At 39.4% G+C, this 27,647-nt stretch overlaps 1 protein-coding gene across 1 annotated transcript; it reads right to left on the bottom strand.

The window, feature by feature from the left end:
- Positions 1-10,520: 10,520 nt before the first annotated feature.
- LOC122643212 (beta-glucosidase 24-like) lies at positions 10,521-15,403 on the bottom strand. Its single transcript, XM_043836860.1, has 13 exons — positions 15,311-15,403; positions 15,127-15,196; positions 14,608-14,666; positions 14,350-14,425; positions 13,933-14,010; positions 13,754-13,841; positions 13,148-13,397; positions 12,754-12,869; positions 12,410-12,627; positions 12,288-12,319; positions 11,610-11,712; positions 11,262-11,361; positions 10,521-10,731 (listed from the first exon to the last, which is right to left on the bottom strand). The coding sequence occupies exons 1-13, from the start codon at positions 15,401-15,403 to the stop codon at positions 10,521-10,523; spliced, it is 1,494 nt and encodes a 497-aa protein (XP_043692795.1).
- Positions 15,404-27,647: the final 12,244 nt, after the last annotated feature.

The raw sequence follows: 27,647 nt of genomic DNA, 5'->3' as shown, positions 1-27,647 counted from the left end.
AGAGTTTTAAACTATCTAAAACACATGGGATCCATTATCACATGTAGGAGATAAGGATAAAATCCATTAACTCATGTGATATGGATAAACAATGGTGAGAAGTTTTAGTCTAGACCTATGGGGACGGTCTCCATATGGGAATTCATTGTTCATGCATGGGGTGTGGATCCCACACTTCAGAGATAGATTCCACTCCCTATAGACAGTGGATCCCCATATAGGGGACCGTTCCCACATAGGGAGCGGAACTGGACTTGTGTAAGGGGGTTTCATGTCAAATATGAGCAAAACATTCTGGGTTTCTTAATAACTATGACATTAATATGTCTACAAATACAGTATTGCATTGCCTATACTGATAAACATTTTTTTTTTGGTAAAGCCTATACTGATAAACTTACCAGTACATACTGAGTGAGGAGAAGCATAGTATTTATGTATGATGCATGGAGATCACTATACGTAGGAAGTATGATTTTGGTTCAATGCAAAATCAATACTTGGTAATGGGATTTTTTTTTTTTGTTGTTGTTGTTGTATATATACATATATTTCTATTAAGTGTTTTAACTAAGTTTATGTAATCGAAGAACAGGAGATGATTGATCTGAGAGGTTTCTTGGGCTTCCCTGCTCTCCAGCAACAGGCTCGAGTAGTTGAAGGCCCTTCTCGATCTTATGCAGCAGTGGCACGACCGGTGTTACCTAACATCGAGAACCTGCCATCACCCGTAAGGGATGGTTCCCTAACAAGGATAAACATCCCGCAGGAGGCTTATCCCAAGCAACTGGAGACGCTGAAATATGCTCTTCTGGGAAGACTGAACTTTCGACATACCACGATGGACAGGCTGCGAGACTCGGCCAAGGGATGGGGTCTGAAGAATGGTGTTTTCACGAAATCACTGGGGAAAGGTTTCGTTGTTTTTCGCTTCCTCTCTGAGGAGGATATGACCAGTACATGGAAGCGAAGCCCTGTGCGTGTGGATGGGCAGTTGTTGCGCTTCCAGCGTTGGAGAAAGGATTTTAATGTAGATGATCCGGCTATCACTCATAGGCTCTCTTGGGTACGCTTTTCGAATCTGCCGCAAGAGTACTGGCACAAGGAGGTTCTTCTCTCTATGGCAAAGGCGGTGGGGGCGTTCCATTGCAATTGACCGGCGCACCAAGAACTCATTCTACGGTCTCTTTGCGAGGGTTTATGTGGACATAGATGACTCGGCACCGCGCGTGGAGGAGATTTATGTTGAGCGTGAATAAGAAGGGTCACAAGAAAATTTTGTGTTCAAGCAACGGGTGGTTTTCGAGAGTCCACCCTCGCGATGCACTTACTGCCGGCGCTATGGTCACAATGTGGAAGTCTGCTCGGCTAAGGCGCAGGTGCAACCTGCAGAGGCGGAGATCCCTGGAGCAATTTACGTTGATCAGCATGATGTTCAGGTAGGGCGCCCACGGCGGGGTTGGAGACCCAGGGAAGGTCCGGCAGCGGCGGAGGAGGCAGTCAACGGCGGCAGTGAGCACGTCATATAGTTAGATAAGGATACGGTTGCCCAGCCAGCGGCTTTTGCGCCAATCTTGGAGGACACCCAGCCTGTGAAAGCGGTTGTACAGGCTAGGATTTCAGATGAGCCAGCCAACTCAGATTCAGTTTCGTTAGTTCAAGACTCCTTATGTGAGTTGGTTACTCCACGTAACAAGGATTCTGAAACTCCACGAAACATGGATTTTGAAACTCCACCTAATTTGGCTGTGCATGAAGGGAGGAATCTAGAGCCGAGAATGGATAATTGGGTTTTATCTACCATTGACCCGGCAGAACCGAACCGGGATGGTCCAGAACAGGTTCAAGTGATGGCTGGAAGGCTTGAAGTCATTCTCTCACCAGCTGAGGTTATGTGTAGTGACAATGGACGCACAGCGGTGGTTGTTCACCCGATGCATTCACAAGAGAAGGACAATGCTGATGAAGCACCTTTCATGAAAGTAACGCGACGCAAGCAAGGGAAAAATAAGCACATACGGCAGGCGAACATCGTCACTGGTGCTCGGCGAAGAGGAAGATCAGTTCTTGAAATGGGCGCTGTAGAGGCCAGCTTAATAGAACAGCAGCAAGGTGGCGAGCCAAATGGACGCCAGAGTGAATCCCATTCCCAATGCTAATGAAGTGCGTGTTTTGGAATATTAGACGGTTGGGAAACGACAGAGCTCGTTCACACTTGAGATTTGCTTGGCGGAACCAAAAATCCCAATTGAGAGGTGCCCAACCAGGTTTTTTTCAAGGATTGGTTTGCATTCTGAGGTTATCGCGAATCACAGAGAAGATGGAGCTGCTAACTTATGGTTTCTTTGGAAGGCAGGGCTGCCAAAACCGGTGGTAATCCTTAGCTTCAACCAGCATATGACTCTGGAGGTCGAAGTCCAAGGGGCTAGAAGTTTTATTTCAGTGGTTCATGCCAGCTGCTTACGAGCAGTACGACGTGAACTGTGGTGTGATTTAGCATCTGTAGCAGGTGTTAACTGTCCCTGGTTGGTGACTTTAATGCGTATTTATGTGCTAGTGAAAAATCGGGACCTGGTCGCTTCAATCAGGGTGCAGCTGAGGAGTTTGCGGCAATGGTGGACATGGCATCGCTAACGCCAATCCCTTCTTCAGGTAAGAAATTCACATGGTCTAATAACAGAAACGTCGGAAATGTGCAAGCAGTCGTTGATAGAAGCTTTGGGAATGACGCCTGATGGCATCAGTACGAAGGGTGCACTCAGCGTGTCCTAATGAGTAGTTATTTGGATCACTCTCCTATTTTGGTTTCTTGTGATAATATTCCACGCCCTACCAATGTGCCTTTTCGATTTCAACGGTTCTGGAGTGATCACGAGGACTTTAAGGGTTTTGTTAAAGCTTCCTGGGAAGAACAAGTCAAGGGCTCACCACTATTTGTAGTTGCAACGAAGCTGAAGCGACTCAAAGGCCCTCTTCGTGACTGGGCTAGAGGGGCGTTTCCTCGTATAGATCATGAGATTTCACGCACCAAGGATCACCTGCATTCAATTCAACAATCCATTGAGGAAGATGGTTTCTCGGATGATTTGTTTGAGAGAGAGGTGTCAGCGAAACTGAGTTATTCTAAGGCAGTGGAGCTACAGGAGAAGTTGTGGAAAGAAAAAGCCAAGGACAAATGGGTTAAACACGGGGACAGATGCCCAAAGTATTTTCACCTCTCCACTAAAATCCGCCGGGTTGTGAATTTTATCCAGGAAATAAAGCGGGACGATGGAGTGAGATTAACGTAAGTTGGCTCAATTGCTGATTACTTTGTGAACCACTTTGAAAGCTTTTATAAAAGAGGGACAGTTTCTAGAAACACGGAGTTGGTTGCAGCTATTCCCTCTCTGATCACTGATCAAGGAAATGAAATGCTAGCAAAGGTCCCCACGCAGGAGGAAATTAAAGCTGCAGTTTTTTACCTTGACCCCTCTAGTGCCCCAAGCCCGGATGGCTTTCCAGGTACCTTCTACAGAGTTTGTTGGGATTTTATAGGGAGGGACGTCTGTCGAGGGATTCAAATTTTTTTTCATGAAGGAGTAATCACTAAAGGCTTGAACAGCAATTTCTTAACTCTCATTCCCATGGTATACAATGCCAATAAAGTAGGGCGGTTTCGGCCTATCTGCCTAGGGAATTTCTTTTTCAAGCTCATCCCTAAAATCATGGCTACTCGGTTAGCTTCTGTACTTCACAAGTTGATTCCGGCGGAGCAAGGTGCTTTCCAGAGAGGAAAAGTTATTTTTGATAGCATTGGAGTAGCTTCTGAACTTACAAACTTGATGGAAGTCAAATGTAGAGGAGGTGGGTTGGGAATGAAATTAGATGTCCAAAAGGCTTTCGATACTTTGGAGTGGGGATTTCTCTTTGATGTTTTAAGAGCCTTTGGGTTCTCTACCCTCTGGATCAACTGGGTGCACCAAATTCTACTTTCTACAAAAAATTTTGTTTTGATAAATGGAGGACCAATAGGCTTCTTTGGGATGGAACGAGGACTGCGACAAGGGGACCCTTTGTCCGCTCTCTTGTTCATTTTGTCTGAGGAGGTGTTGTGTAGGGGTCTCAACCAGTTGCGAGATCAAGGCTGGATCACGGCGCTCCCAAGGCTGTGCGGGGTGACAACACCCACCCATATACTTTATGCAGATGATCTATTTATATTTATGAAGGCAGAGCTGAAAAATGTTTAAAAAGTCAAGCAGTTTTTGGAGGAGTATGGTAGTTCTTCGGGTCAGGTAATCAACACAGCAAAGAGCAAGGTTTTTTTAGGGAAGGTTAGCAGCGCCCGAAGGCAAAAGCTAACATTGATCCTACAGATGCCGGTGTGTGTCTTCCCAACAAGATATCTTCGTGTAGAAATTATGAAGGGAAGAGTGAAGAAAAATACTGTCCAGCCGCTTGTTGACCATTACAAGAAGAAATTGTCAGCTTGGAAAGGCCGGCTCCTATCTATGGCAGGGAGGGTTGAGCTGGTGCGTTCTGTGTTGGGGAGTGTCCCGGTACATAATTTTTCTGTTTACTTATGGCCTGCAGGTACCATTGAGGTCATGGAGCGATGGACACGAAATTTTATTTGGGCAGGGGAAGCAGAAAAATCAAAAGCTATTGTTGCTCGTTGGGACGTGGTCTGTAAGCCAAAGAAAGAAGGTGGTCTTGGGATTCGCCATCTCAGGGACTTAAACATGGCGCTGATTGCTAAGTTTGCTTGGAAGATCAGAAAGGAGAATTCTATGTTTGCAAATTTCTTGCGAGGACGGTATTTGAAATCTGATGGCACCCTCAAGTCTTGCATTGGGTCCTCCACAATTCTACTAGGCATACGGAAGGTATGGGATTTCGTTCAAGATGCAGAGCGATGGGTTGTAGGCAATGGCAGCACAGTCAGCTTCTGGTATGATAAGTGGGTAGGAAATCAGAGCATAGAAAACATGTTGAGCCCAGCTTCTATACCCCTAGGTCTCTCAGCCATGGTGTCAGATTATTGGGAGATGAATAACTAGAATTTCCCAAATGTAGGAAGTCCCACCCTGCAGGCAGTTCTCAATGTTATTAAAGACTTGAACATCTTGGTCACGGAAAGAGAGGATAAGTGCTTTTGGGCGCACACGCAATCAGGCTCATTCACGGTCAAGTCTGTTTGGGAAGTGCTAAGGAAGAAGGCGCACCCTCCTGCATGGGTCTAGGCGATTTGGCATAAGCACTTCCTGCCACGTACATCACTGTTTGGTTGGCGCACTCCCTACAGATGACAAGGTGAGGCGCAAAGCAATACCCATTGTGTCAAGATGTGAACTTTGTAGGGCTGCATGTGAAACAGATACCCATCTCTTTTTGGAATGCGCCTTCACGACCCAAGTTTGGAGAGAATGCTTATACTACTTCAGTGAAAGCTGGGGACGATTTCCAGCCATGGAACTACTATTTTCTTGGTGGAGGAGAAAATCAAAGGTAGTTTGCTTACCCAGGACTTGGGAAAGTTTGCTGGTCATTTTATGCTACCAGGTATGGATGGAGCGCAACAGAAGAAGGTATGAAGGTACTGCGAAAAACCCCAAACAGGTGGTAAAGCTAAGCTTATTTGAAGCCTCAGAGGGCAGCGCTATTCATGGGGTGCAGATCAAATCGGTTCAAGCTCTAGTAATGGCAAGACACATGCAGCTCACTATCACAAGACCAACAGCAAGAAGAATCATTGAAGTTCATTGGAAACAGCCACCCATGGGCTGGTAGAAGCTCAACATAGATGGATCATCAAGGGGTAACCCAGGGCCAGCAGGGGCAGGAGGAATTTTTCGTGATTACAGGGGCACAGTAGTAAGGTGCTTTGCAGCTTTCGAAGGAGTGGGTACCAACTATATGGCAGAAATGGAACCATTTTTTAGTGGGGTGAATCATGCAAAAGAAATGAATATTGATAGAATTTGGATTGAGAGTGACTCAGCTGCGATGGTTACAAGTATTCTCTCAAGAAGCATCCCTTGGAGTTTGCTGCAAAATTGGTGGTCAGTGTCCTCTTTGCTAGACACTATCCATTGGCGCATAACTCACTGCTACAGAGAAGCGAATGTAGTGGCAGATAAGATAGCGAACTATGCAGCAACAGAGCAAACAAACAGCTGCTGGACTACCCCTCCAAGCTTCTTTGCTCATGCAATTTTGTGGGAAGCTTCTAGACGGCCTTATTATAGATTCACTTAGAGCCTTCTTTTGTTCCTACTTGCAGGAGTGGATTGATTGAGATAGCCAGGCTGAGGGTATTTAGCTCTCACCTGGATCTTTCGTTACATTTGTATTTTTAAATTATTTTACACTTCATTAGTTCAATACATTGCTAACCTTTAGCAAAAAAAAAAAAGTTTATGTAATTAAAGCAGTGTTTGGTATGCATTCTTGAAATGCATTCTAAGTCGATTTCGTATTTCAGATGATAAAAATAGTTGTTTTATCGCCTGAGAATGCAAAATGCACCTAGAATGCATACCAAACACAGCCTTAAGATAAATGGCTAATCTCAGTAGCTCACAGACTGGCTAATGAGGCCAGGTTTGAAAAACTTAAGGAAACTATGATGCATGCATGCAGGACTTGAATACTGATCTTTTCGCTTAGTGTTTTAATTTTTTTTTTCACTTTTTTTTTGTTAAACGTCAGCAAATGATTTATTAAAAAGGAAAGGAAAATACAACACAAATAAAAAAGAAAACAAAAATATTGGGTCTCTACTCCACCTTGGGCATGGCCATCAGTAGAACTACAACTCAATCAAAAGATAACAAATAATTAAGTAAATTTATATCGAGGTCTCATTTGGGGGAGTCCCAGCTAATATCTTTTTTTTTTTTGTAGAAAAAAGGCTATTCATTCATGCGAGTCCCAACTTCATGGATAGTGAATGAAGGCGCAATGTCCCAGATTAAAGATAATGTTGTTGATGCTGCATATTTTGCCGACTTATCAACCACCATGGTTGCTTCACAGAAACAGTGTGAAATATGCCATGAAATATTATCCAAAAACCTCATTAAGAATCTCCATTTTTTTTTTTTTAAAGCACCATGAGAATTTATTATTTTTTATGCAATCCACAATGCTTGAAATTTTATTGTTGAAACAGTGTGAAATTGTTTTTCACCCAAAAAAAATAAAAAAAGAGACATATCTGTCTAATAATTGAAATTGCCAAATCATCCTTCAACGTGTCACAACTAGGTTGGCGAAAGCCCATACAACCGCCTTTTTGAGCCTCATGGAAGATTTTTAAAGAAAAATCCTTGCCGGATATCTACATGTGAAATTTCGTGTCATATCAGACTCTAAGACATCTACATTTAGTAGATTTTCCTATTATTTATAATCATCTGATTTTGGACTTTGGAGTTGAGTGACTCGAGTCCGACGGGGGAAGACATGGCGAAATGATTGCCAGCCCTCATGAAAGGTGGAAATCCCATCCCTGAGATGCCAGTGCTTGTGCTTTCATTGGTTACTGCACTTGCGAGCCCCTGTGCTCCACATAGAGAATGCTCCATATTATTATTATTATTAGGGAAAGAGAATGCTACTGAGCGTGTATGGTTCACTGCTCTTGTGTCCAGACACAGGGGCACGAGAAATGACCAACACACCCCTAACAAATTCTATCTTTCCTTGGGGGGCATGGTAGTAATTTCACATGCCTCTGTGTCTAGGTGCAGGACAGTGCACAACATGCACCCAGGTAGCATTCTTTCTCCCTTTTTATTATTAGGAAGAAAGTTTTCAATCGAAGAGTGAACCGTCTACATCCAGATATAAAGGGCGGTGAAATAACTACCCCATCCACCGTAAAAGATAGAAATGCTGGCCCCCATGATGCCAATGTGCATGCATACTCTCGTTAGTCCCCACACACATGCAGGGACTACACTTTCCCACATAGAACACCAACCCTTATTCTTCTTATTCTTATTATTATTATTATTATTATTATTATTATTATTAAATCTTTGAAAACTAGCCGGAGTCTTGGAGTTACTTAGTTAATTAATAAATAAATAAATAAAGGGAAGATGAATGCTGCTTTGTCACATGGTCCTTGCACCAGATTATGTATCGAGGAGATGTGTAGGGTCATCCAATAAGAGGGGTGGGGCAATCATTTTTCTCCCTTGTGTGTGGGTGCAAGGGGAACGCAACCAGACAATGTTTTTTTTGTCATAAATAAATAATGCCAAAAGATTGGGCATGCTGGCAACATACCCAACATGTGTCATTCTCTTTCTTCCCTTTTGGAAAAAACCTTGAATCAGGATCAGCTACCCACATGGTGATAGATGGGGATTGATTTGACCCCTCTATGGGATGTGGGCCGTCCCCATGTGGGTAACAGATCTGAACTCCCCTTGCCTTCCAATGTCTTTTTTTATTTGGGTAAAGCCTTGCCTTCCAATGTCCAACCTTGTGGTTGACATATACCACTAACTTACCAAAAACTGGTAAAATACCTAACCCTTTCCCAGAAATAATAAATGTGAAACCATCATCAAATCCATCGGAGTGGATCATCATTGATTTTTGTCCTTATTTTTAGCATGTCTAACATATAGCCATAGTACTATAACCTCAAGTACAAGGCCTGTACAATTGACACTACAGAGTCATCTAGCTATATATAAATCTTGTGCCCCACTTGTAGCACGTTTTATCACATTCAGACATCTTTTTTGCTGTTTCCTCATGTAAGATTTTTTGTTTTTTCTTCATTTAGTGATCACAAACACTTTCTTATTTACTGTTAAATTTCAATATACTCAAGAACCCTTTCTAAGTAAAATCAAGCCCTCTTCTTTCTATTTTAAGCTTGAATCCAACCGAGATGCATATTCTTTTCAGCAAAAATTTTCCTTTTTTAAGATGTTGGTTCACTCACAAGTTTACAATCATCATTATTCTACCCTTATGTTGGAGGTCTAAAATGCTATTCACTTATATCTTATATCCATCAAATTAGGGCTCCCTAATGTTAGATTTTGTTGTAGTGGTACATCACACCTATAGATTCAAGTAACAAAAGTATCTAGTTGAAGAGGTTACTTGATGAACTGAGAATCAAGCAAAATGTGATAATTATTTATTGTGTCAGTCAGAGTACATTACGTTTGTCTTTAAATCCAATGTTTCATTCTTGAATTAAATACATTGATCTAAAATATCATTTTGTTTGAGATGTGGTGGAAGATGGAGCAATCTCTCTACAAAAGATTCACACCAATGACAATATTGCAGACTTGCAGTCAATTTGATGAAGCCTGTTACAAAGGAGAAGTTCATATGATGCAAAACTTCTTTTGGGCATGTGTTTACTTGATCAAAAGTGACCTTTGAACAATTCAGAGCTGTGAAGGTTATTATCAAAATTAGTATTCGAGTGAGAGAATGTGAACTTGAATTGACAATTAAAAAATAAAATTCATGAGCTGTGAAGGTTATTATCAAAATTAGTATTCAAATGAGAGAATGTGAAATTGAATTGACAATTAAAAAATAAAATTCATTAACTACCCCACCATCATTACAATATTGGTATAAATGAATGGGAAGATAATTCCCATTACGTCTTCTCTTTGTAGGTTGTAGCTAATGAATGAAGAAGAAAAATTGAGAGAAGGGGTCAGCCATGGTCGGCACAGCCCATACCTACCGCTGCCATTTTTGAAGAAAATGGGGAAAGACAAGACCGGTACAGAATCATGAACGAGGTATCGCATCCCGCTCACCGCACCTATAAATAGGGAAGAAGGGAAAAAAGTTGCACACAGAAGAGCGACCGAGAACTAAAGAATTCAGGAATTCATTGAGTGGTGTTCTTAAGTTGGGTTGGGTTTTTCACTTTAGGAATTTTTAGTGTGTATTACTCTCTATAATTGTTTTCTTTTGGGGAGATTGTGAGGGTGATACTATGAGTGTGAGATTTGTTGTTTAGTGGATTCCACGTACAATATTGTGGGTATGGTGTGTCAGTTGTATATTTTCCTAAATTATAAAGTGAGCTCTGTGAGATTGCCCCATAAACATAGACCATCGCACTAAACCACGTAAATCCTATGTCTACGAATCTTTTACTTTTTCATGTTTATTTTAATAATAAACTTTATATTCATAGTACCAATTAGTATGGGATGAATTTCCGTTACATTCTTCCCCCTTTACTTTTATGCTTCTATCTTCTTTTCTTCTCTTCTACTCTTACACTCTTAAAACCAACCTCAATTACCTAACACATTTTGCAATGGATGAAGCAAACTTTTATTTATTAAGACGTATTTTTCAACGTCACTATCATAACAAAACAGTCAATTCACACCCACACACAATCTTCAGATAGAGAGAGACGGGAGAAGAGTAATCTTCCTCAGTCCCCTCAATTCTACATACACTCATACATAATATTAGATTAGAGAGAGAGGCGAAATGACCAAAACACCTCTCTGCTCTATTTCCTACATAGAAGACACAGGAAGCTTGATATCCCCTTCGTTTATTAGGAAGCCTTTCAACCACTTAGCTGATTCCTTTGGGATCCGCTTCAGCCTAGACGATATTATCTCAAAATCCACGTAGTAAATTCCAAATGGGGTGGTGTAACCATAGTTCCACTCAAAGTTGTCAAGCAAAGACCATACGAAGTATCCTTTCACATTTACACCCTCCCTGTTCAAGACAACCAAATAAAGAGGATTAAATTTTGGTTAATCTTAATAATAATTAATTATTGCATCATGGAATACTTTTAATTGGCAAGTCAATACATTATGGCTATTTCAAAAGAAAAATGTAGATGATGTTGAAGAGTCATATTTGAAATAACCAAGCTAGGTAGCTCAACCCAGTTATAGTCCCTTATGAACTAAGCCATGCTTTCGTAGGATTAAGAATGCCACATCCTAGTTTCCACAACTAAGTAAACATATTTTTTTAGGAGATCTTATAAATGTTGAGAGACATGCATCATGAAAAACTACTTAGAGAGAAGTCTTAACAACCGTATCTAACCCATAAGTAAAAGCAACTTAGATAAGTCTTTTGGGTGGAAGGACTTTTCTGTGCTGTAGTTTTCTTTTGGCATTTTATGATATTTTCTTTCTAACACCAACACCCCCCCCCCCCCCAAACAAAAAAAATAAGAGTAGAGATTTTTGGATATTATATAGACAATTTTGGGGATTGCTCTAGATACTTACCTGATGGCTCTGTGAAGGTAATATAGATGACTTTTGAGGTAATCAATTCTGTCGGTGTCATTGAGGGACTTCGATTTTGGGGCTTTCTCCTGGGAAACTCCTGCATGGGTAGCCAAAATTAAGAAAAATAACTTCATTGGAAATTGATTTTGAAATGAAATTTAAAACTTCCTATGTTAATGTTGCGAGCTTTCCCCTCCAGTTGATGGCATTACTGTAGGTTGTAGGAGTCTGATTTTTGTTGCTGCATTGGTTTCAAACCAACTTGTATTTTTTTCATTCTTTCTGCCTTTAATATAAATGAACTTTTAGCCAAAAAAAAAAAGATGGATCTTTAATTAGTCTTACCATTCTCGGTGATGTAAATAAGAGGATTGTTGTATTTCCCATTTATGTAATTCAGAACTTGTCCCATGGCCATTGGATATACATAGAGCCATGATGAAGCAGTCTGCCAAAAAAAATTAATAATAATAATAAATCAAATGCAACATCACTATTATTAATTTGATTACTGTGTCACATGGGGAAAATTAAAGCTCCCTAAAACTGCATTTTCCATACAAAAAAGTGGAAACTACATCGATAGGGAGGGCTAAGTGGTGTGCCTCCCCCACATAGGGGCGAGGGCCAATAAAACGGAATTTTTACCTATCTGACTCGTGTCAGATGTGGAGTGTACCCAAAAAAAAAAAGATGTGGTGGAGATTCCACTTCATTGGTCTTCACCATTTGGGGTGGTACCCTACATGAGTAGAGAATCTGGATTCAACTAGTGCGGCCAACCACGACTGTTCACCACTTTAATATGAACCTGTGTTTTTTTTTGGAAAAAAAATCCTCTTCAACCATCCATCCAATGGTGAGAAGAACTTGGATACGCATCCCCAGATATTGGGGAGATGTTGGGATGCATGTCCAAGTCTTCCCAGCCAATGGATGGGTGATTGGAGAGGATCTGGATCCGTTTGTCTTTATCACTTAAAATAAAACAGGGATGGGTAAGTTTGTAATTAAAGCTCATACCAGTGTACCAATTGCAGTGCCATTTCGAACACCTGTGACATTGAATATTGAACAAGAGTGGGAATTATAAGTCTATCATTAATTAATATTAGGGTTCCATGGATGTATTAATATCATCTTACTGGTGGTATTGGCACAAGCATCAGTTTGATAGCTTAGATAGTTGGGGTCGGCTGGAGGAACATTGAAAGCATAAGAGGTAGTATAGTAATTTAGCCCCAGGAAGTCAAAAGACCCTTTTAACATCTGTGATTCTGTTGCATTAAATTTCGGCAGCCGTTCTCCCACAAGTTCTTTCATAATTTCTGGATAATCGCCATTGGTTATTGGGTCCATATACCTTCTCGTACAGGAACAAATTAAAAAATAAATAAATAATAAAAACTGAATTGAGAATAAATAATAAAAACTGAATTGAGAGAGAGAGAGATCACTGTACGTTAAACTGCAAACGGAGGAGACTCACCATCCAAACTTGAAATCAGCCGATCGTTGGGTGGCATTAATATCTTCCAAGTGTGAGGAGTAAGGCACCGTCCAGAAAAAATTTAATGCTAATCCAATCTTTCCATTTTGAGATGCCTGCAAGTTCACAAAAATTTAATGCTATTCAATCGTGCTAGAATTCAGTCCCTAATTGCAAAGGGAGAGCAGGCTTGTTAGTAGGCCGATGTGGGATTAATCTTCCAACACTATCCCGCACTATATGTGGCAGTCTATACTAGAGACACGTGGATACAGTGAAAAACCACTTTGGTACCATGTAATGATTCTATTCCAAAAGTTCGAACTGTTAGGAAGAGGGACTCCTAGGTGTATTAGGGGGCTATAGGCTTGTTAGTAGCGGATGTGGGATGCACCTTATATTTTCTCCTATACACATCAACTGCTGCTGCATGAGCAAGGAGCTGATTATGGCTCACAATATATGGCTCCGTCGATGAATCCCCTCCACTGCAACCCAACCATGTAGAACATCGGGCTGGCGCATAGGTTCCATCGCCATATCCATACACCGCATAGGAATATGGCTCGTTCAAGGTCATCCAGTTCTTCACTCGGTCACCAAAGTACTGAAAGCACACATCTGCATAATCTCTAAAATCATTCCTGCATGTACACAAATGAGATCATCAAAAATGGACTCTGGAAGGGTAGCTCTTGCACCTAGATATATGATGGTGCGACAGCCTCACCCCCATGAAAGAGAGAAAAAAAACCCACCCCTGTTATGCTTTCTCGTGCGTTCCCATTACCCTCTTCCTCCAATTCCCTAATTATGTTGGGGAAAAGTTTCTAAGTCAGTGACATAGGCCACAACAACACTCTCTCTCTCTCACTCACCTCCCCTCCCTATACTCCTATTTATGAACCGTCTCTCACCCTTCCATGGCTCCCCACTCCCATCAACAAAATTTGAAACCCAATCCGTACTGCCTAGCAAATAAAGGGCTCAAGTTCCTTACACAATACTAGAGTTTAAGAAACCCCCGTATGCATCTTCAAGGGCTTGGGGAGAATCCCAGTGAAATAAAGTTACGAAAGGCTCAAGACCTGCACACGATGGACAACCAATATATAAGAAAAACACAAAGACAAAAGAGAAGAGAGAAGAGAGAGAGAGAGAGAGAGAGAGAGAGCTGACTATTGTTCTTCAGGTTATCAATAAGGTCACTGTAGAATTTGATGCCTTTAGGGTTTATTCCCCCACTTAGTGTGCCATCTGAAAATTAAAATTTTTTCAAAAGAAAGCAAAGTAAATATTGGATTATCTTGCACATAAGAAGAAAAAAATTATATTTGTATTTTGGTATAGACATATTAAAAAAATGTTTAAAAAATCATCTTCTGCTGATTTCTGGGCAAGGTTGAGTTGTACCTGACCACCACGAGGAGTTTCCAGGTGGTGGTCACCTATTCTAGTACTACTATCGCCCGGGCCAATAACCCTAAACTGTGAAGTTCTGCGTAGAAATGATTTGATCTAATCAAAGAGCACTTCTCTTCTTTTTTAATTTTGTCATCTTCATTTGAATGAATATCAAATGATCATCTCACTTACGAGGTAATATTCTAGACCACGAGATTGAGAACCTGAAAGCTGTCATCCCCATATCCTTCATCGTGAGGACATCCTCCTGTTAACATTGGACACGCCCCCATCCATAAATACATATATAATGTCTAATACACACACTAGTACTGTTCATGGTTTAAAATTCAAAATCAGCTAATAACTTACTTAAAACTAAAATTTAAGCATAAGACCATAAAAACCCCAGGTGAGAATAAAACAAAATAAGATCCAATGTTACAATACCGGATAGCGGTGATAGAAATCCACCGTAATATCTGCATTGGAATTATCTGCTATGGCATCTGTTCATATAAACCACCATACAATTCCGTGAAGAACAAAGTTTAAAAATTAAATGGTAAAAATTTATAGAAAATGGTTTAAGGTAAAATTTTATAAACCTAAATGGTTAATATTTATATATTTTGGAACAAAGTTTTCCTCTACCTATAGAGGATTGTTCAACCACCATCCTAGGGTTCACAAACCCCTCCTGGGGTTTTAGTATGTTCCAAAATACCTCTCAATACCCATTGCCGCCCTCTCCCACCCGTAGGTGGAGGGAAACTTGATCTAATCTTTTGCATGGATGGTTTACTACAAAAGAGATCCAACCAAGTGGTAAGATAGGGCATTTTGACTTAACTAGGTTACCCTAACTTTAGGTAGAGAAGAGCTTTCATGTGGTAGAAAAGACTCTTTTAATTGCTGGCTTTCAAATAGTAGATGCTTTTGCTTATCCTCTTTGAGTGAAAGAGAGACCTGGATGATCACGAGTTAAAGTGTCCCAGATGCTTGGGCCTCTACCATCTACATTCCATGCACCTTCATACTGAAACACACACACACACACACAAACAAACATGTTTATTAGAAGAGAAAATTAAGTAGATATCTAATAAGAACATTATTAATGACAATGGCCGGAAATGATAAGAAGAACTACTTGGTAAGCAGATGATGCGGAACCGAAATAAAAATCCGATGGGAAATCAAGCCGGTTGATGGCATTGACATCATCGAATGGTAATGCATTCATGGAAAGGGAGAAGTAGTTGGAAAAAAGGACTAGGAAGACAAGAAGAACAAACTGAAGAGGAATGCCTAGAAATGCCATTGTAGATCTTATGAGTTTTCAAGCTTCCTTGGCTCCCCTTTTATAGAGTCTGGATATGGTTCATGACCACAAGGATAGCATCTGTTAAGGAACGAGTGAATAAGAGAATAGATGAGAGAAAGAAAGAGAAAAACAGAATGAGTTTAACGTGGCCCACCCTAAGATGATTTTCCACTATATTTTGAATTGATGATTTTCCACTATTTTGAATTGATGATTTTCCACTCTATTTTGAATTGATTACAACTCTTGCAGCCGCCCGGGGAGGTCAGTGTAGTAAAAGTCCCCTTGGGCAGTCTCTTAGATAGGTTAGCAAAAAATAATAATAATAATAATAATAATAATAATAATAATAATTAACGTTGGCTGAACTGCACTGGTCTTAATTCTACCACCAAAAAAAAAAAAAAAAGAACTGCACGGTGGAGATGTTGACACCTAGCAGCTCGGACATCCAACGGTCCTAATTCATTGATTTCTCTTGTGTTCGGGTTGTTGAATGTCTGAGCTGCTAGGTGTCGACATCGCCACCTAGCACTGCCACACTGCACACTTTTAGGAATTGGAGATGATTAAAATCCGTTCCTTTCCTTCCATAGATGATTATAGTGGAACAATATCAAGTCATCAGTTATATTAGGATAGCATTAGCATATATGTGTTGATGCCCTTGCGCGCACTCTTATTAATCGCCACGATAGTGCAAAGGCTACATGATCAAGCAGCAATCCTGCCCTTAAATAAATTAAGTTCATCTAACTATTAGCAAGTTCCCCTCTCTCTCTCTCTCTCTCTCTCTCTCTCTCTCTCTCTCTCTCTCTCTCTTGGAGAAGGTAGTTCTTCTCACTCAGGCTTGAGTAAGGATCAAAATTAGAACAAAAATAAAAGATATTCTTATTGACACCCCTTAATGTGTCAAATAATTTGTAACTTTACTTTTTCACCCTTTTGAGTTTTATACATAATTTTTTACTAATGACGGTAATAGTGTCATTTCACATATATAACAAAAAAATGTGAATGAGAATGATCCTTTTTGATAATGACATAATTATATTTAACTTTCAAATTATTTTAAAAACCCTTTATACCCTTATCTTAAAAAACTTTTAGGAATAAGACAAAAGGGCAATTAAAAGAAAATACAACAACAACCCAACCTTATCCCAACTAAATGGGGTCGGCTCCATAGATCCTTTCAAAAATAAAGTAGGAAAAACTGAAGTCCTCATAAAGAGAAAGGAAAATAAGAGAAACTTAAAAGAAATTGGATAAGCAAAGTAAGTAACGGAAAGTGAAAGATGTAAGTAAGAGGAAAGAGGATAGCCCAGTAATTCAGAAAAACCTTAGCTACATGGTGTCGATAACATGGATCCTTGCCTTCTAATAGGCTCTATCTGAGGTCATACTCGGTACAAGGCCCAGACTATACATGTCATTCTACACAACCTCACCTATAGTCATCTTAGGCCTGCCCCTAGCTCTTTTAGCTCCCTCAATTGGCATCAGATCACTTCTTACTGGAGCATCCCTAGGCCTCCGTTGTACATGGCCAAACCACCTCAAGCGACATTTTCGGAGCATGTAGTTGATCAGGGCGACTCCCACATCCGTTGTAATACGTTCGTTCCTCACTTTATCCCTCCTAGTTTTGCTGCACATCTATCTTAACATTCTCATCTCCGCAACACATAGCTTCGCTATATGACACTTCTTGGCTGCCCAACATTCTGCCCCATACATCATAGCCGAGCGGACAACAGTCTTGTATAACTTTCTTTTAAGCTTTAAAGGAATGTGTCGGTCACACAAGACTCCAGACACCTCTCTCCACTTCATCCATCTTACTTTAATTCTTTGTGAAATATCATCATCTATGTCACCTTTTTTGTGTATGATAGACCCTAGATATCTGAAATAGTCATTTGGCGTTATCTCTCGCTCCCCAATTTTCACCATGTCATCATCCATCATAGTGTGACTAAAGTTACACATCACATACTCCATCTTTGATCTACTAATCTTAAAGCCTCTTGATTCCAAGGTTGTTCTCCATAGCTCTAACTTAGTGTTAATCCCTGCTTTTATCTCATATACCAAAATGATATCATCGGCGAAGAGCATACACTATGATACCTCATCCTGGATGTTCTTTGTTAATTCATCCATGATAAGCGCAAACAAATAAGGGCTTAGAGCTGATCCTTGATGCAACCCAACCGTAATTGAAAATTTCTTGCCCTGGTCGGGGGGGGGGGGGGGGGGGGGGGGGGGGGGGGGGGGGGGGGGGGGGGGGGGGGGGGGGGGGGGGGGGGGGGGGGGGGGGGGGGGGGGGGGGGGGGGGAGGGGTGGCAAGACCGCAGGAGAGCGTGGGTTCTTACTTTTTTTAAGTGGCCTACTGTCAAAAGTGAGGGAAGGAGGTCTCGGTGGGATAATGCTGAAAGCAACCGAGACAGTGGAATAGGAGAGGGGTCTAGAGGTCTATAAGGCTAAAACAGAGATAGGGAAGGGGATAAAGACTTTTGGAAAAGAATATACTAAGAGAAGGCTTCTCATTTTGTAAATGGGAAAGGGTGAGGTGGCAAGTGGTGTAGGGAAGACGAGGTGAAGTGGTAAGTGGTAAGTGGGGTAGGGATGATGTAGGCTAGGTGTTAGGATGGCTTGGCTTGGTCCGAATTAGTCTGGGTTGGGTCAACCTGTTTTGATCCAACTTGATTCGGTCCAAAATATTTATATTTTTGGGGCAAGAGATCGCTGCCAATGCTCACGGTTCGAGTGCAAAGAAAGGTTGTTCATTGTGACCAAGTGGTCATGGGTTCGAGTCTGGAAACAGCCTCTCTGCGAAAACCAAGGATGAAGTTGTGTACATTATGACTCTTCCCATACCCCATAGTGGCGGGAGCCTTGTGTACTAGGTACGCCCCACATCATTGCCTAATAATGTAACTCTTGCACCAATGCGGGGGTCAATGAGAGCAAGTGTAGAGACATCAATATAGATGAGATTTCTTATTTCATGTGGGCAGAATGGTAATTATTCCATCACTACCGATAGCATCTTCGTGGTGGCAAAATTCATTGTTACACTCTATGAAGGAAAGGGAGCTTCTAAAGACGTTAAGTGGCTATTAATAAATTCGATCATTCTTCTAAAAAGATTTTAGGGGTTTTTCTAAAGACATTAAGTCACCACCTAAATTAAGGTCAATTAAGAATCCACAAAAAATTTGATTCCAAATTACTCCAAGGAAAATTTTGACCATGAGATCGAGAACTTGTCAAGTTACAGCCAAAGAAGTTCATAGGAACCCAGTCCACTCGATGAAAATTGATCTTCTATTTATTTGATATTTTATTAGATCATGAATATTTATAAAATAAAATAAAAGAGTTATCTCACCATGTTGCATATTCAACATAGGATTAGAACCTTAGTAAGTTCGGGAACACCAGTAAAATGGGTACAGATACATACGTCAATTAAACGAATCAGACGATAATTATACTTTTTGAAAATTCGGCATAATAAAATATGTATAGCAATGATACTGTATGAGTTTAATACAACCGCTGTGTAAACAAAAAATGTGAGTCTTTATTTTCCGTACAAAATACTTTTTATTAAGATTTTAAGCCAAAAAGAGATTAATTTTTTATTCTTTTTATGGTAAGAAAAAAGAGATTAAAATTGACTTGTTATGATTGGTTGAAATCAATATTCAAGATAAAGCAACGTCCTATAGAAAGAACTTTTCTACACAACCACACAAAAAAAAGGACCTCAAAGGAATGTAGATCAACCCAAATGATTTGAAGGGAAAAAAAAAAATTGCTACTGCATAGATTCCTCAATGCGTGGCCATCTATAATGGCCTAGCCTATTAGAAGATATTTTTTATTGATAAAATAAATTGTTCAAATAATGGAAATATACTAAAAAATAACCGTCATAAAAAATTGTAAATTACCTAGAAACCACAAGAAAACACCATAATAAATCCAAACTAAACCAAAAAAGCTTGAAAATTTTGTATCACAAATTAGAGCAAAACTAATCCTTTGGTGTTCATTTTGCAATTACTTCAATGGTTTAAATAAAATCAAATGAAAATTATATAGACACTCAATTTTGTCACTCTAGAGGGCCCTCTAGATAAATTGAGCCTAGCGCTGCTCTTAGAGGTTGTACAGTGAAAAATGACCATTTTTTACTAGAATGAGTTGATTACCTAAACCTTATCTGAATCGTATGATACCTTTTTGATATGTCTGTTTTATCATATTTAGCCTGAATCTAGGCTCTATTGCAAATGACATTGTTTTGCCATCATCTCATCAAAATTACTATTTTTACGTCCCCTTCTTTGGGCATGGTTTTGATTGTGTTCTTAGTAAAAAATTTTATCGATCTTCACATCATTGGATATTACATGGAAATACATTTCTAAAACTATATGGATCATAAATTCCGATAATGAGATCTCTCGAAATCACCGCCTAAAAATCAGCCAATAAAGCAACAAAACTCAGCAAATCAAAGTTTTCTTGCCAACCGGGCTTGCCATGTAGCAAGACCCTTGGTGACACCACCAAGGAGTCCTGGTGTTGCCGCCAGAGCCCCTTGGTGGTGCCACCGTTGGTAAATTACAAAAAAAATACCCCTCTTTAGAGGCTATAAATAAGGCATTAGTTAACAGTTCAAAACACACCTCTAACCAATTAAAATCCCAAAGCTTTGGAGAACCCTGAAATCTACAAATAGTTCTAAAAAACCCTAAGAAAGAGTCTTAAAAAATCTTGAAAAATTGGAAAATACCGAAAATACATCTTAGAGTTGGGATTCTGATGTGATTGCAACCAAGCTGCCTACATTACTGATGTAGAGAAAGTATCGGTTTAGTTCTTGGATTCTCTGAACTAACAGAAAGTCACTTGATATGGTAGAAAATACTGAAAATCCCAAGGTGAACTTCCGGATGGTGTAACTTTGTCATTTCTCATTCGATTCGCTACTATAATATCTTTTTGAAAATGGCGTGTAGAGATCTACAAATTATGAGAGTAACCTGATTCAACAAAAGTATCCACCCAAAAAACCCTTCGTTTTCAAGACCATCTGGTGCTTCAAAATTTGGGTGCAATTTTTGAATTTTGAATTTTAGCCCACTTTTATTAGTTCAAAATGTATCTTGACCTATTATCTAAGGTCTCTTTGGGGTTTGTAAAGGGTTATCTTGAAATCTATTGAAATCTGTCATTTTTCGTCCTTATCTTCTATCTTGTGGGTTCAAGGTTCGTTTGTGCTAGAATGGTATCTCGCCCATCCATCCTTCTACTGCGTCAATTACACATGACCAGATCCCTAGTAAGGGTATATAGGCATCTTGGCAAAATTCTGTCTCTCTCATGTATATAATTTGCTTTTTCATATATTCCATTTGTATCATGTTTATATATATTAGTTTATATGCTTTCACATGCTTTATGTGCTTTCCAACCTAGCAACGTAGACTGGTTTAATTTATTTCAGTAAGTCTACTATGCATGCTAGTATAAAGGATTAGTCAGTAAGACTAATAAATTTAAGAATGATCTAAATAGAAGGAGATTCGCCTCCGGTAGGGCAGATTGGATATGTTTAACACCTTCACAATCCATAACCCTGAACCTACCCAGAGATTTAGGCAGACCAAAGCGTTAACCATTGGAGTTCATTCTTTCCCCTAAGGTATAGCCATTTATGGCTTTTAAACCCTTATCTAGGTGACAACTCCCAAGAAAACCATTTTTCCTCTCTTCCAACAAGGAACTTGAGAAGTGCTACCTCAAAGGTATACATTTCTCGTATACCTACAGAAAAGAAAATAGATTCAACTAGCATTAAAAATCCTAAAAAAATATGCCAAAAGAATGTTCTTGAGTTCATGATGTGTGGCCCCAAGTTGCAATGATCCCTCAATGCAAAATCAAGAGTTCTGACACTAATTGGATATTTTTTTTTTACTTTCTAAGGCTTTCCTCAAGCAATTTGACTCCTCTACTTCTGCCTGCCCCTACTGCGGTGTGCGCCCCCCACACACAAGCAAGGCGGAATATACCGCCTTACCCCTGCCTGAGTGCCTTGCCCAGTGGGGGTAAGATGGTACTTTTTGCCGCACTTGTGTGTGGGGGCACACGATAGTTCTGTGCAGGTGGAAGTAGAGGAGTCGGATCCTTCCACAAGTCTTCTAGGACTTATAAGGTTTTTTTGAGGATTATAAAATTTATTTATATATTTTTTCTCATTTTAAGAATTTTTGGATTTTTTTAGTGTTTCAAGGGCCTTATGGTAATTTTATATTATTTAAGGGTTCAACATAGGTTTCTTGGAGTCCAAAAGATTGGTTTTCTATTTATAGAAATTATTTCTTGAGGAGTTCGGTGATTTTAGGATTGTTTTGTATTTTTATCAAAATTTGTCTACATTTTTAATACTTTTTCAATGGCTACGCGCCCTCACACATGCGGCTTGCACACTGCTATCAGTCTATCACACACGCCATGGTGGGAAGTACGGAAAATTATCACCTTAATTTGTCTGCCCATCAATTTCTCGATTCCATCTAATAGAGGGAGGTGGCCCCCACCCGGGCAGTGTGTTTGGGTAAGGGGTAGGGTGGTCATTTCTACCCCCTATTAGATGGAATTGAGGAAATTGAGGGGATAAAGATCCGCCATGTTATCAATGTGTGTCGCCAGCCGACCATCCTACAAACGAATCGTTATCGCTCCCAATATTGGGGGGGTGCTGTGCGCATCGTGTGGCGCATCACCGTCCATGTGTCCATGATGAAGCCCACTGTGCACACATGGGCAGTGCTGCGCCGCACGATGCGCACAGCACCGCCCCCAGATAATTTTCCCCTGCAAACAAAGGTCCATTCAAAGGTTGAACCACAATGACTCAATCTGACATCAGCACAAACGTAATGTAGAAGTCAGCACGTGTTTTTTTAATTTTTTTGTCTCTTTCTTCCTTCAATTTTTTGACGAACCAAGGGTAACTGAAAAAACTTATTCATCCTGTCCAAAAAAAAAACTTATTCATGGTGTTATCTAAGGATCTTTATCCTTTTATGTTCCCTGCTCGGTACAGTTTGTACGATTTCTCTCATGGGGAGTAAAAATGATCACTTTATCCCCTGTTTGAACACTATCCCCTGAGGTTCGCTGATCGGTATGATTATGCGATTTTTCTCATAGGGGGACTAAAATTAGGACTGTAAACGGATCGGATTCGGCTCGGATAGTGCTATATCCTCATCCACATCCGCATCCGCATCCGATTAGCTATCGGACGGATTCGGATAGTGCTAAACAGATACGGACATGGATACGAATCGAATATTTTATCCGTTTATATATAAATATAGTTTTTCGGATAGCTATAGCCTATCCGTATTCGCATCCGTTTAGCTTTCGAACGGATTCGGATAGTGCTAAATGGATACGAATACGAATACGAAAATGGATTTCGACTATTCATTTACACCCCTAGCTGAAATGACCATTCCACCCCTTGATCGAACACACTGCCTAGGTGGGATTCACCCCCTTCTATTAGAGGCACTAGGGAACCGTATCGGATAAGGGAACCGCAGGTGATAAAAATTCCCTGAACACACTGTCTAAGTGAGATCCAACCCCCTCTTATTAGAGGCACTAAGGAACTGTACGGGTCAAGAAACCTGAGAGGATAATTTTCTGTCATCTAATAGAATGAAATTTGAGGAATTTGGGTATTAATTCAGCTAAAAAGATTGTTAAAAATCCTTATAATTGTAGGACCCACACAATCGAAAAAACACGTACACTACAATAAAACGGTGCTTTGATGATAGAAAGGCGGAGCCTAGAGCGGAAGTATTTGTTTTTTACCACTGCTATATGATCCGTGCATGCAACGATAAAAAAAAATCTGTGCTATGGAGAAGAATCTACTATACCTAGCAGTGGTAATCATTTACCGTTGTTATATTAATTACTGCCGCCATACATTATCTATTAAGACCGATAAATAATAAAATTAATTTTTCTGAAATAATAAAATGCTTTGTAATAGTGGTTGTAATTATATCCCAGATTATTAATTATAAATAATGGTATTTAATAGTGCTAATTGCCGCTGCTATTTAGATTTTTGTCGCGGCAGTATTTTTTAACTCCTACTAAAAATGACAAACACGGTAAGAACCATGAATCACCGAGATTAAACAGCTAAGACACAATTCGTGGGGGATTCTTACGATTAAAAAATAGTAGTTGGTTTAGGGATCCAGATCTCCTACGGTCCAGCTGCCCGTAGCAGCCTGTGCAATGTGACAAGGCTATGCGCATAATGACCGTCTTACCCCCGCTCAGACAAGGTGCTAGACAGGGGGTAATTTAAATAATGCAATTTTTAGACGTTTTACAATGGTAATTATTGTAGTGATAAAATAATGGTCAAATAAATACATTTTTGTACCATCTTCAAATAATTGATATTTTATAATAAAATACACCTAATTTATTAAGTTTGAAGTTTCTTCAGGGTAGTTTTATTAATTTTGTTCAATTAAAAATTCTCTGTGTTATAGTAATTTAAAAAATATAAAAAGTGAATTTGAAATCCAGAATATCCATTTTTTGATTTTAGAAAATTCGAAACATGCAATAGATTCCAACTTCAAAAGAAAAGAAATGAATCACCTTTAAAAATAGAAAGAACGAAAGGGAAGCGAAAGAAAGAGAATAATAAAAGAGGAAACAAGGACATGTCCCAAACCACTCCCGTCCCTGTGACCCCAAATCATCACCCCATCTCTGTCCTAGCGCCCACCCCCGAACTTGAATATGGCGGATTCAAAACAGAAGGAAAGGTGCAGGCTTAAACTATATACGGGTTGGTGAAGGATATTCTATTTTGATTTTTTTTTTTTTTAAAATAAAAGGGGGGGGGGGGGAGGGGAGAATACTCTGTTACGATTTTGTGAAGGTCTCAAGGAATTGAGATGGAAGTAAGGTGAAGGGAGAATCCCTTCTTCACCCACTACTTAAACTATATATGAGCTTTGTCCCAATGTCTTCCTAAACAGACTAATTTTCTATAGTTTGCGCCCATTTCTTTGAAAATGTTATAAAATTTTCTATAATCTATTATGTCTAACGACTATCAAACGGTTTTCATTTTTTGGATCGAAAATAGTTTTCATTAATTAGTCTTTTAAATACATCATAAACAAATATAAAAAAATGATAATAAAGAGAGCCTTAAAATATCTATTTTATTATTATCGAAAATATTCTTTACGTGACAAAATGAAGTGTTTCCACATATCAATCATATAGCTAAAGTGGATGACCTATCATGAATTTTTAGTCATTAAAATAAAAGTATATGTACTTGACCAATATTCATAACTTTTGGTCGTTGATTCATTATGGATGAATGTAAATCATTAATGAATTTCACATCAAATGGTATCATCATGGATTTTTGTCATCATTTTTGGCACCACTAAAAGAGAAGGGGCCTAGCGTGCTATTTTTTGTTTGGTAATCGCCTAGCGTGCTATTGATTGCTTTGCTTTTCAATGTGGATGGAAGCTTTGGATTGATATCAAGGAACCATATCATGCAATCAAAGAAAATAAGAAGCGAAAACGATAATAGAAGATAATGGCAATCACAATCAAACAACGACACAATGTAGACATGAAGATTTACATGGATCAACAAGATTGTCTAGAATCCTTCTATACCAGGAGCCTTGAAGGCCCCATAGCGAAAACAGCTAGTCTAATTTCCTCAACATCGGGTAATCGGCATAAAGAGGGATTGATGTCTCCTCAATAATATTAGGGTCAAAGAGACAGACAACAAACTCAGGATCAAGAGGATTAGACGTGGTGTAAATCGGTTTAAGATGAATAATAAAAGCATTAGCAATTCCCCGAGGATCCTCAATTTTAGTGCCATAGTCATCAAAAACATATTGAATAGTTCTTTTGCGAACATTATTCTTTGCTATCGAATGATAGAAACGAGTGTTCCTATCCCCATCGTGGATATAAGAGGTTTTAGAGTCCAAAAGATTGGTTTTGAATAAGGAGTTCACCTATTTATAGAAATTATTTATTGGGGGGTTAAGTTATTTTAAGATTGTTTTGGATTTTTATCAGAGTTTCACAATAGGGTTTTTTTCACGTACCCCCTAAGGTTTGACGTAATTATGGAAAAATCCCTCAATTTTGAAAAATTCTACGTGCCTCCTGAGGTTCTTAATAATTAACAGATATCTCCATTCCGTTAGTCTAAGTCTAACAGTGTTAAAATCAAGGGGTGAACTGACAAAAATGCCCTCATCTTCCTTAAACCTGCACATAACTTCCCCTTCTCCTTTCATTTTTGAAACCGAGTCTAATTAAAACTCTCAACCCATTTTCTCCATCTAAACCCAAAACCAAATTCATCTTCTATTTCTGAAACATGACCCTCTCTCAAAATCCATTTCTGCCAAAACCGAATTTGATTTCCATTAATGGTTTGTTTATTGGCTTGTAAAGCACAAGAGCCCTCTATTCATTCAGAGGATAATTTGGAGGATGGTAGTGGTGTTGCAGGATGTGAACCATTGAAGCTTCCTCGTTTCTGCTCAATGTCCCATATCTCTGCAACTCATTGGGCTTGAATGAGGAGACAGCTGGAGATTGGATGTGGGTGTGACCAATCTTTACCATTTTTGGGCATCTGAGACATAGGGAACCAGAATTCCATGAGGCCTGAAGCATTGAAGACTTTAGTTAATCCCCCTATGGCTGTGTAATCTTCAATAAAAATGGTGACAATCGCTGAAGGGTTTGCAACAAGAAAGGCTTGAATCTCTTTCAAAACATTAATGGCAGGTTGCTATTATTTCAAATTTAGTAGTAGTTAGTTCCAAGATAAGATTGAATCAATTGAGGAAGTCATCTCTGGTTTGGTGTTGTGGTGGGCTATAAACCGAAAGCATGAATCCTTGAAAGGGATCATGAAAAATTACTATAAAATTTTGCTGCTTTACAAAGAAAATCATGGAAATCAATAATTTCTCAAGAAATTCCATGATTCCCTTTGTCCTCTTCCTTAAATTCCCATGGATTTTAATGGTGAAGTTGGACAAAGTCCGTTATTTAAATTCTTGGACTTTTTACGGCGAGACTTTTTAGGTTTAGTTGTCTGGTCTTGCAAGGATGAATCCATACTGAGACCTGTGTTCTCATTGTTCTGAGATCGTCTCGATGGTCCATGGCCATGGTGGAACCGTAATTCAATTAGGTTTAGAAGGAGAAGAAGTAGTGAAAGGGTGAAGAGGTTTTAGTTGTAGGTTAGGATTCTTCAAGAACAAAAAATAAGGGAAACAATTTGGGGAAGATTAGGGCAATTTGATCAATTTTCCTTTTAATTTTACCATTGTTAATCCTAAACTAACGGAATAAAAGAATAAGTTAACTATTAAGAACCTCAAGGGGATATGTAGTATTTTTGAAAAGTGAGATTTGTTCATAATTACGTCAAACCTCAGGAAGATGAAAAAACCCCACATTTTGTCTTTTTTCAACTAGCTACGCTCCCTCACGCGCGGCGTGCACACAGTTATCACACACGCCACGTGTGTCAATGTGTCTCGCCGGCTAACCATCCAACTAAACAAGGTCAACTCATGTGTTGATCCACATTTGAAACTTACGTGAGTCGGCACGTGCTTTTTCTCCTTCTCCTTAAATTTTTTTAAATTCATATCTTTGTCTGATTTAGAGGGAACCAAGTGTCACTGAAAAGCTTAATCATGGTGTTATCTAAAAAGATTGTTAAAAATTCCTTACAAGATTTTGGAGACAGAAAGGCTCCCAGAGCAGAAGTAATTTTTTTACCACTGCTATATACATGGTTTTAGTGTACCGTATCGGATCGGGTATCGGTCACTTGCAAAACCGTTATTATATCGCTATGGTATCAAAATGGATTAGTCATATCGGATAAAATTACCTCTGAATCTCCTTAAAAAATAGATTTTTTGACCATTGCACCCCTTGTCTGTACCGTATCACCGATATAATATTGATAGAATATCGAAATCGGTTACATACAAAACTGGTATTATCAC

The sequence above is a fragment of the Telopea speciosissima genome, chromosome 10 (genome assembly GCF_018873765.1).
Source record: "Telopea speciosissima isolate NSW1024214 ecotype Mountain lineage chromosome 10, Tspe_v1, whole genome shotgun sequence".
In the NCBI taxonomy this organism is placed as follows: Eukaryota; Viridiplantae; Streptophyta; class Magnoliopsida; order Proteales; family Proteaceae; genus Telopea; species Telopea speciosissima.
This window is presented reverse-complemented; position numbering and strand designations above follow the sequence as displayed.

What these genes read in the sequence shown, in the direction of transcription:
- LOC122643212 (XM_043836860.1), bottom strand. Translation starts at nt 15,403, where the DNA reads ATGAATGCATTACCATTCGATGATGTCAATGCCATCAACCGGCTTGAT. An exon ending in ATTTCTATCACCGCTATCCG is followed by an intron (nt 14,426 to 14,607) that starts GTATTGTAACAT and finishes CAATGTTAACAG; the next exon opens with GAGGATGTCCTCACGATGAA. An exon ending in GCTGATTTCAAGTTTGGATG is followed by an intron (nt 12,628 to 12,753) that starts GTGAGTCTCCTC and finishes CTGTACGAGAAG; the next exon opens with GTATATGGACCCAATAACCA.